We start from the raw sequence: 11,919 nt of genomic DNA, 5'->3' as shown, positions 1-11,919 counted from the left end.
CATGTTAGCATGACCCTTTCTTTAAATACTTTTTATTTTAGATTTAAATTTTTTTTTTCTTTTGATGATTAAATAGTTTCATTAGGTGAAATCATTTTCTTTATTAAATCTAAAATAATTTTTTTTTACATGTTTAAAGTATATTTTAAATATTATATATAAATAAATAAATAAATAAATAAATAAATGTTTATAAATGAGTGGAGTTGATCAATAGTTGTCCGTGATGAAATATTGGAGATCCTTTGACAATGTTCGGGGATTTTTTTATTGTAACTTGAAATTATAATCGACGATTCTCTAGCAACCCTCACTCGATGACAAAGTAGTAGTTGATCGTCACTAACTACTACTCTATTGTTATTAAATTAATAAAAATTATAAAAGAAATTTAATTATTATTTTATTTTTTAAAAAAAAAATATTATTAAAGTAACAAGTTTGTAAAGTCTTTTTAATAAAATAAATAATTTTTTTTGAATAATACTAACTTGTGCATTGTGATTCTGAACTTAAGTAACAAGTTAGGAGTTTAATCTAAAAAATTTAGTGAAAAATGTAGATTGACTCTATTAAAACTTTAGAATTTATTTATTTTATTAATTTTTATTTACAACATACAGCACTTTTCTAAAAGAAATTATTGACTTTGTAATAATCTTTTAGTAAAAAATAATAAAAATAATACTTTATGTATAAAAAATAATTTATTCAATTTATGAAGTCAAGAATAATTGCATAAACTAACAAGCACTTATAACTCTTATTCTCGCGTGTATATATATGAGCCTCAAACCCCCATGTATGCAAACTAGCTTAACTACTTCAAATCTCCATTGAAATTAAATCAGCCATGAGCACTAAATTGGCTACAATCTTTATACTTTGCTATGTATTTCACATATGCAAAAGCAACTCCATTGATCCATGTCCATCTCAACAAGATGACTCTGATCTTAAGGTATTTCCCATGTATGGGAAATGCTCACCAATCAACCCACCAAAAACAATGTCATGGGATGACAGAGTCATAAACATGGCCTCCAAAGATTTTGACCGAGTTAACTTCCTATCAAAATTAATAGCCAAACAACCCACCTCTTCAGCTTCAGCACCAATCGCTCCGGGCCAAAATTTCAACATCAACAACTACGTTGTTCGTGTCAAAATCGGAACACCTGGTCAACTCCTCTTCATCGTTCTTGACACAAGTACCGACGAGGCTTTTGTCCCTTCTTCCGACTGCACTGGTTGCTCTGCAACAAAATTCTCTCCAAAATCCTCCACCAGTTACGTCCCATTGAACTGTTCCTCTCTACAATGTAGTCAAGCCCGTGGGCGTTCATGCTCACTCACGGGCTCTGATGTGTGTTCCTTCAACCAATCTTACGCAGATTCTTCTTTCTCTGCTACACTCGCTCAAGATTCGGTTACATTAGATGGAAATGTTATTATTCCTAATTTCTCTTTTGGAAGCATTAATGCTATCTCCGGTGCCTCAATTCCAGCTCAAGGGCTTTTGGGCTTGGGCCGTGGCCCGTTATCTTTATTATCTCAGACCATGTCAACTTTCTCCGGTGTGTTTTCTTATTGTCTACCGAGTTTTAAATCTCACTATTTTTCCGGGTCACTTAAACTCGGACCAGTGGATCAGCCCCAAACCATTCGAACAACACCTCTTCTTAGCAATCCTCGTCGTCCGTCTCTTTACTATATCAACTTAACTGGAATTAGTGTGGGTAGTGTGAATGTCCCTATACCCAACAATCTTCTAGCATTTGATCCGAAAACAGGAGCTGGATCGATAATCGATTCAGGTACGGTTATAACCCGCTTTGTGGAACCGGTTTACAATGCAACAAGAGATGAGTTTAGGAAACAAGTGAAAGGACCATTTTCGAGCTTAGGAGCATACGATACATGTTTTCTGTTGGTGATTTTAGTATCATCAATGCATTTTGGTAGTAATGTGATTTACTATAGGCCAATGCAATTATGCGTTAAGTTTGAAACGAGTTAGGGTAGTGCGGAGTGCACGCTCGTCAAGCCAAACACGTAATTGAATATGAATATTAGAAACGGGCATAACATTTCGTTTGAATAGTTGCACCCGTTCCCAACGGACATAACGATTCGTTTGAATAGTTGCACCCGTTCCAACAGACATAACTATTTTCCGAAAAGGTGTGTCTGTTCGTTTCTATTATTGGTCTCCTATAAAAGGAGTCTTTTGGTCTCGATTTGAAATACGAAATCATATACTTCCTCTACATTCTGATCTGTTCTCCATTGTCAGAAACAGATTGATTCTTCAAGAATTATCCCCGCAAAGATTTCGTGAACCCAGACAAGTATAGGGTCGAAATACTTTGTTCGGAAAGTGAACGAACACGATTCTTGAAGATATCCAGGATTATCACACCATTTATCTAACAAACGAACAAAGTATTTTTCTGATAATCATGGCTGGAGGAGGAAGCACCGTCAAGGAGATGACTAAAAATTTCAGAAAATTGGACAAGTTTCAAGGACAATTTACATATGGTGAACACACGAAAAATTTACATCATATTCCGGGTACGTGATTACTATTTATTATAGAAATCAGAATACCGTAAAAATCATGATATCAAGATCCAAAATATAAAATTTTACTAACAGTTGATATCAGAGCGTTGATTACCGATATTATGATTTTTCATAATTAATAATTGATATGCATCATAAATTTCAATTTAGAAATTATTATTAATAAATATGTCATGCATAAAATGATTTTTGTATTTTCTAAGTTTTGTAACAACAGTTGCTGCAATGCCTTTTGGTGTATTGTATAATTGTATTCATATGATTTTCGTATGAAATGGAAAATCTGGATTTCAGTAACCAATAAGTGTTACGGTACAGCATATATAAATCGAAAAGTGTATATATGATTTTCCGATGAAACTGTGCATATATATGGACACTTTAATTATGCATGAATCATGACTCAATGTTGTAACGATGAATAGTACAATATTCGTATCATGGCTTATGTCGGCAAATACCGAAAGACATTATGATGCTACCATTTTATATTATATGTATATATGTACTGTTTTGATTATACACCCTGAAGCAAATAAATTGCATTATAAAATAGAAGTAACGTTGCATCTATACATGGTAAGGCATAGTTTTGTACTGTCGTATTAAATAAATCGGTTGAAAGATAAATTGAAATTGAAAATTTTGAAATTTTAAAATATGGAATTTGTTAATCACCAAAAGTGGTCAAATTCATAAAAGTTTAGAAGAAAGTATCATAATAATGGTACATTAAACATCTACAAGAATTGATTAGTAACCAAAGGCTTCAGACAAAAAGAAGGGGTTGATTATTTCGATACCTATGCTCCAGTTGCCTGTATCACTACTATTAAATTGTTGATTGCCTTGGCGGCTATTCATAATCTAGTGATTCATCAAATGGATGTCAAAACAGCATTTCTGAATGGTGATTTGGAAGAAGAAGTATATATGAAGCAACCTGAAGGTTTTGTAATTCCTGGTAATGAGCATAAAGTGTGTAAGCTAGTTAAGTCGTTGTATGGGCTGAAACAAGCTCCGAAGCAGTGGCATCAAAAGATTGATGAGGTTGTTTTGTCTAATGGTTTCATTCTAAACCAAGCTGACAAATGTGTATATAGCAAATTTGATACATCCGGTAAAAGAGTTTTCATTTGTCTATATGTTGATGACATGTTGATCTTTGGCACCGACCAAAATCAAGTTGATAAAACAAAGAATTTCTTGTCATCAAAGTTCTCCATGAAAGATATGGGAGAAGCGGACGTTATTCTTGGTATTAAGATTAAACGGGAGAATAAGGGGATTGTAATTACGCAATCTCATTACATTGAGAAAATACTCAAGAAGTTCAATTATGAAAATTGTTCTCCAGTAAGTACTCCCATGGATCCGGGAGAAAAGCTAATGCCAAATACAGGTAAACCTGTGGATCAACTCGAATACTCAAGAGCTATAGGCTCTTTGATGTATGCTATGATTAGCACTAGACCGGATATTGCGTATGCGGTTGGCAAATTGATCAGATTTACTAGTAATCGTAGTAGACATCATTGGCATGCGATAACTGGGGTATTCAAGTAATTGAAGGGTATTATGAATTATGGATTGTCATATATGGGATTTCCTTCGGTGTTAGAGGGTTATTCGGATGCTAGTTGGATAAATAATGTTGAAGATTCATCCTCTACAAAGTGGATGGGTGTTCTTGCTTGGGGAGGTGTCATCTCATGGGCTTCCAAGAAGCAAACATGTATAAATAGTTCCACAATGGAATCTGAGTTTGTAGCATTAGCTGCTGTTGGTAAAGAAGCAGAATGACTAAGGAACTTGGTATATGAGATTCCGATATGGCCTAAACCGATATCACCAATTTCTATCCGTTGTGATAGTAGTGCCACACTGGCTAAAGCATATAGTCAAATATACAATGGAAAATCTAGACATTTGGGTATTAGACATAGTATGATTAGGGAATTAATCATGAATGGGGTGATATCTATTGAGTTTGTTCGGTCGCAACAAAACTTAGCTGACCACTTGACGAAGGGGTTAGCAAGAGACTTAGTGAAGAAGTCGGTAATTGGGATGGGATTAAAGTCCATTTAAATCTATTAGTTATGGTATACCCAATTCCCTTCTAATACAACGTTAGAAGCAGAATTTAATGTGGAAAGATCATAGTTAAAGATTGGAGCAATTGTGTTTATCTTCCCAAGGTATGTGCTCAGACCTGCAAGTGATGGCTAGGTTGAAGTATATCTTCTTAATGGTTCTTTTGAAAAATTGCAAATGCAGGTGCAAGATTAAAAGGATCACCTATATGAGCATGAAGTTTTGCCGCTTCAAGAAGCTTGGACTTGGCTTCCTATATGCTTATTAATGGATAAGGACACATGGCTTGTAAAGTGTCAAGTATGAATAGTAGAGTATTGTAAGAAACATATGTGTACTATATCTTTAGATATTCAAATGGATTGACGGGTTCAATCATTGTGACACCCCGATTTTCGAATATTTGAAATGTGTATTTGTACTAAGATGAAAATTCAATCGCAAGACATTTTCTTCTATGCATTTGTTTGATCGTTATACATGTAAGTAAATCAAGGATTATACTAAAATGGGGGGAGTTTGTTGGTGATTTTAGTATCATCAATGCATTTTGGTAGTAATGTGATTTACTATAGGCCAATGCAATTATGCGTTAAGTTTGAAACGAGTTAGGGTAGTGCGGAGTGCACGCTCGTCAAGCCAAACACGTAATTGAATATGAATATTAGAAACGGGCATAACATTTCGTTTGAATAGTTGCACCCGTTCCCAACGGACATAACGATTCGTTTGAATAGTTGCACCCGTTCCAACAGACATAACTATTTTCCGAAAAGGTGTGTCTGTTCGTTTCTATTATTGGTCTCCTATAAAAGGAGTCTTTTGGTCTCGATTTGAAATACGAAATCATATACTTCCTCTACATTCTGATCTGTTCTCCATTGTCAGAAACAGATTGATTCTTCAAGAATTATCCCCGCAAAGATTTCGTGAACCCAGACAAGTATAGGGTCGAAATACTTTGTTCGGAAAGTGAACGAACACGATTCTTGAAGATATCCAGGATTATCACACCATTTATCTAACATTTTCCGGAAACATCTGAAACAACGGCACCTGCTATTACGTTGCATTTCCAGGATTTGGATCTGAAGTTGCCACTAGAGAATGGTTTAATTCATAGTACTTCGGAGCCGTTGATATGTCTTGCAATGGCGGCTGCACCGAGGAATGTGGATTCTGTGTTGAATGTGATTGCTAATTATCAACAACAGAATTTGAGGATTTTGTTTGATACAGTAAACAATAAGGTTGGCATTGCGCGCGAGCTTTGTAACTAGATAGATAGAGAAGTCTCCATCATTTTTTTTGTTACGAAATAAGTGTAATTTGTTTCACATATATTAGAAAACAATGAATAAATATAAAAAATTTACAATTCTTTTGTGTGTTGATCTAATAGTCTAATAGCCGATTGAACTGGCTAATTGGGACTTTACAAAATTATTTTTATTACTCATTATCAATTGTCATAGATACGGATAGGTTATATTATAAGATCAAATCCGAAATCCAAATCTATTTTAAATATTTGAATATAATTTAGTGGTTTTCAATTCATTTATAAATAGTTTGGTTATCTATTTATATTTTATTCTTTGAATTAGTTATAATTTGTTTTTTTATCAAAAAGTCTAAAATAAAACTATTTTTTAAGTTTAATTGGTTCATGAACTCCACAAAATCAAATTATGGTTGACTTCAATTTACAATAATTACTTCAATAAAAATATAATTAATTGATAAAGCAATTTTAGTTTAAATTAAAATAGTTTGCATTTATAAACTGATTTATAAAAAGTTTGCATTATAAATCAGTTTTATGTTTTGAAATATTTTATAACGAATGGCTTAGTCTATTAAAAAAAATTATAAAATTTTATAGACAGACCTATATTTTCATATATATTAGAAATATGTTAAATAAGTTGGCTCATATATATATATATATATATATATATATATATATATATATATATATATATATATATATATATATATATATATATATATATATATATATATATATATATATATATATATATATATAAGGTTAAATAAGATAGTCTATGAATGTATATATATTAGAACAATGACTAAATAGGTCGGCTTATATATTCATATATAGGTTGGTCTATAAGATTTTTTAAGTAATACAGATTAATTGAGAACTTTTAAATAAGCTTTTACATCAGGTCAGACTTTTAAAAGGGTCAGGTCAGACAAAAAACTGAGTCTATGATAGGTTATAGGCCAGATTTAGACCTTTTAAATTTATCGTAGGCCAGACTTAGGCCCTCTAAAGCTTAGCCTATTTCCACCCCTAGTGGATAGGGTGTGTAAAATATTATGTTATAAGATCAAATCCATAACGAGATCCAAATCTATTTTAAATATTTGAATATAATTAAGTGGTTATTAATTAATTCAATTATAAATAATTTGGTTATCTATTTATATTTTATTTTTTGAATTAGTTATAATTTGGTTTTTATCAAAAAGTCTAAAATAAAATCATTTTTTTAAATTTAATTGGTTCATGAACTCCACAAAATCAAAATCAAATTATAGTTAAATTGAATTTACAATAATCACTTTAATAAAAATATAATTAATTGTTAAAACAATTTTAGTTCAATTTAAAATAGTTTGCATGATTTATAAAAAGTTTGCATTACAAATCAGTTTTAGGTTTTGAAATATTTTATATCCAAAATAATTTTTTTATATATTGGAAATAAAATAAGTTAGAGAAGAAAAAAAATTATGTTCAAGATTTCTTTAATTTCGGAATTACTTTTTGTAAAAAAAAATTAAATTAATTCTTAAGATAATATTTTTTAGGAAATTCTATTTTTTATTTTGGCCTATTTTTAAAGATTTTTAGATTATTTTAATAAAATTCAGGAAAAATTTGTTTATTTTTTAAAAAAATCAACAAAAATTCTTTTCAAAATTCTTTTTCCCTTACCAAAAATTCAAATTTATTTCATTTTTTTAAATACTCTAAAAATATTGAATTTCTAAAAATATTTTTCATATTTCAAAAAAATAGTTTTAAAAATCGGTTTTGAATAAATAACCAATCTTTTCGATCATTTAAAGTTATTAAAACAGGTTTTGAAGAATAACCAATTTAAAATCAGATTTGCATAAAAAAACTCGTTATGAAATCATATCCAAATTTATAAGGAGTTTTATTACCGAATTTGATTAAAATATAATTATGATTATAAATCTAAACCATTTAAATAACTTATAAATGGTTATAATTTAAATTTTAAAAATAAACAATCATACACACTCTTAGATAGAGAAAATATGGATTTTTTTTACCAATAACCAACTTTTTCAACTAAATCCCCCAATAACCATGTTTCTCCATTATTTACCTAAATAATGAGATTTTGTTTTATTAATAAGTATAGGCGTTTGATCATACGGCGCATGCTCAAAAAGTAACTTAGGCGCGATATGAGATGTCACATATTAGTCATCTCATATCGCGTATAAGTTAATTTTTGACTGCATGCGTCATATGAGTTGGCGCCTATATTTATTTTTAAAATGTAACCTGATTATTTAGGTAAATAATGGGAAAGCATGGTTGGGAGAATTTATTTTAATAAGTCGGTTATTGGGAAAAAATTGAAAATATGATCCTATTTATGAAAATATTAATTTTTAAATTTATTAAATAATTTATGTATCTTATCTATTATTAAATTAAATTAATTGATAGTTACATTAATCTAAAAATATATTTTTTTTCACAAAAATAGGACTAGAAAGAATAATATCATATAAACTTAAAAAGTAGTATATTCAATATTAATTTAAATAAAATAATAAAATTAACTAATGTTGTATTAAAAGTAAAATAATATTTTTTCTGTGTTAATCTTTCATTTTTTTTAGTTATTTTTAAAGGAGAAAACTTATATACAATTCCTCTTGTGTGGTTTATATATTTTTCCAATGAAAATATAATAATTATACTTAAATATCATTTAATGAATAAAAATAAGAAAAAAATTACATATGTGTAGGATAAAATTATTGTCATATTTTTATTAAGAAAAAAAGTATAAATTACACAAATTTTTTATTTTTAAATTGAGAAAGTACAATAAAATTATTATTTTGGATTTGTTATGTAACTAGGCTGTCCTTTATAGACTCTTATTAATAAGACCAAAATATATATTTTATCTTTAAACTTCATAGTTTATATAGATAAAAAAAATCAATTAGATAAATACTTTTAAGAATTTGTAATTTTTTTATTAGCTTCTTGTTTTTTTTTAAAAACTATTTGAATTAGCTTTTGGAGCTTATAGTTTTTTACTTTATCACCTTTTCTTTCATTTTCATTTTTATTATTTTACTAGAATTTATCATTATTTGACAAAAAAATTAGAATTTTATATTATTTTTAATAATTTATTATAATTTAAAATAAATATTTCTAAATACATGAATAAAAAAGTCAAATATTTAAAAAAAATCATAATTCTCTTATTACAAAGTCTCCCTGACGTCAAACATATTCTATGCCTCGCTTAGATATCGATTATATCCTTAATTAATATATAATTTTAAATTTGTATATGAAATTATTTGTTATTTTATATAATTTAATTTATTAAAAACTTAAAAAATATATGTAATGTTAAATATAGTCAAAACAGTAATTCGTAATCCATGCTTGCGTATTATTACGGTTGGAATTTAATATTTTTGTATTTAATAATGCAAGACATCGACTATTAGGTAATACAACTGATCTCATGTCGTTGAGTCAGAAATGAGATATAGTGAAAGCAACAAGCGGTAGTATTAATATCTGAGTAGAATAACATATTGTTGAGCAATGATTATACTTGAGCATAATAATGATGAAATCTACCCCCAACAAATTTTTTCACTATAAACACCGAAATCTTTGTTTATTTTCTATCATTTACTTTTTCGCAACCCAACAACTTTAAACCCTTAGAATCATAAAAATTGTTGAACCCATCTTAGAACAACCAGTCTATATGGATACAATAATATTGCAATTTCTTACAGCAAAACTATGCAATAAGATAACGTCGTTGTCGGGGACTAACGTTAGTTTTTAAATACATCTCCATAATTTTGTCATTTTAAGTTTTCTGTTCATATCTATTAATACTTGTATGTTTTATTTATAGTCACTAGCCTACTAATAGTATTTGCTAGTTCTAACTATTTATGCAATGAAAAGATCCAACAGGACACCTTCTATTAGATTCATACAACCATCTCTGTATTGATGGAGGCAATGTGCTCGTAAGGATCACTACATCCATCAAAGTTGGACAATGAGAGAGGTTTGAAACCCTCTGGGACAAGTGCTCAAATATCTCGTCTGAAACCCTATGCGTATTGATGTCTTCCTCCAACATGTGGTTATAACAGCGTAACTCGTCCATGGTGTCATTGTTAGGGGCCAAATTATGTTAATATCTAGTATAGTTTTGTGGTAAATTCATGTTAAACCCCATCTTTTAGTGTAAATAATAGCTTTTTAGTTTTATGTAGTAAATATTGTACAATTTAATCATTTAGCAATCAATTTGTAGGTTTGCTCGCATTATTGAAGAATTGAGCATTGAAAGACAAAAGATTGGCTTCAAGTGCATTTTTTGAAAGAAAAAAAAAACTAAGTTATTGGTACCTTTGGACGATTCCTCAAGATATTGCCTGGTCGATACACCTTTTTGGGCGAGGGCACCCTAATTTAATACCTTCCTAAATATAGCACTACATCGTCCAAGCAAACTCACAACGCTTTCCAAATTCGTAATTACCTCATGAGGTAAGTTAAAAGGTACTTCAAGCCATTTGAATAACTCAAACCAAAAATTGGTTAAACAAAACAACTGTTATAAAATAATTGAGAAATCGTTTCTCTCTCTTCACACTTAAATTGACAACTATCTTCATTTGTCCTAACAAACATATTTTTTTAGGGTTATCTCTAGTCGGCGATTTGTTTTAAATCAATCGCCAAAAAAAAACACTAAGATATTTCTAAAAAAAAGTTTTGTTCCAAATCAATTTCCTAAAGGGGAAATCAAAACCATCGTTCCCATATAATAAAACATTGGAAAATGCTAACCAGTACCCTCAGGGCAATGGTAAAGACTTTAAAAATAGTAAATTTATTTCGATAATCTACGTATTTAATGTTTCGAAAATTGAAATATTAAATTTTCTATAAAATATTTTCTTTTTTTAGAATGTTTAACCATTGCTCTGAGAGCAATAGTTAGCAAGAACCTAAAATATCTCTCACAACGTAAACATTTGGTGTTATGTTGACTAATTAAATTTTATCTCTCATTATCATGTTCATTAAAAATTATGACTTACAAATTTATTTTATCAAGAGATAATGCTACCGATACAAGAAGTCAATGCCATCTTAAATCTTAAATTAAATTGAATGATGCACTTTTTTTTTTCTTATACATTTAACTCATAAGCTATTCCATGTGAATATTTTTGTTCCAATACAGTATGCAACATTTTACATTTTGGTTTATTTGATGTCTTTTTTTAAAAATTATTTTTATAATATAATTTTATATAAAAAATTTATAAATTTATTTTTTATAAAAACTACAAATAAAAATTTGGTTTGAGTAGTTATTTTTAAAATATTATTTCACTATTTTAGTAAAAAAAAATTAAATATTAAAATTTTAAGTGTTTAATTTAAGAGGATTTATCTAACCCTCTATTTTATATTATTTCTAAAATGTCCCTGACATCGTTCACTCAAAAAATATACCTTTTCTGAAAGAAATAATTACTGTTGTCAAAATCATCAAAAAGCAAATTTCTGGTACAGCAGAGTAAATTTTCAGTACTTCTTTTTGTCCGATATCAAAAATTCATTGTTTTTACAAAATTCTGGTATGTATTTACCGGAGATTTTAAAAACTTTGGTAATTTTACAAAATTCAATACCCCGTCCCGGAAATTTCACGAACTTCTGGTAGAAAATCACTATCCAAAATTTCAAGTTTCCGCTTTTTATCGGAAATTTCTTTAAAACCTGAAATTTCCAGTATGGCAGATGAAGTTTTAATTTTAACTGCTGCTACATACCGGAAATTTGAAATATCTGGTACTAAAAATTTTAAATTTCTGGTACCAAAAATTTTAAATTTCTGATATGTAGCATTAAACACGGTAAAT

General features: G+C 29.0%; 1 protein-coding gene across 1 annotated transcript; it reads left to right on the top strand.

Moving 5' to 3' along the window:
- The first annotated feature begins 853 nt into the window (after window positions 1–853).
- On the top strand, window positions 854–5,966 carry LOC131655358 (aspartyl protease AED3-like). Its single transcript, XM_058925241.1, has 2 exons — window positions 854–1,923; window positions 5,714–5,966. The coding sequence occupies exons 1-2, from the start codon at window positions 854–856 to the stop codon at window positions 5,964–5,966; spliced, it is 1,323 nt and encodes a 440-aa protein (XP_058781224.1).
- Window positions 5,967–11,919: the final 5,953 nt, after the last annotated feature.

The sequence above is a fragment of the Vicia villosa genome, linkage group LG3, assembly GCF_029867415.1.
Source record: "Vicia villosa cultivar HV-30 ecotype Madison, WI linkage group LG3, Vvil1.0, whole genome shotgun sequence".
In the NCBI taxonomy this organism is placed as follows: Eukaryota; Viridiplantae; Streptophyta; class Magnoliopsida; order Fabales; family Fabaceae; genus Vicia; species Vicia villosa.
The sequence above is the reverse complement of the archived record's forward strand: the minus strand, read 5'-3'. Positions and strand labels throughout refer to the sequence as shown.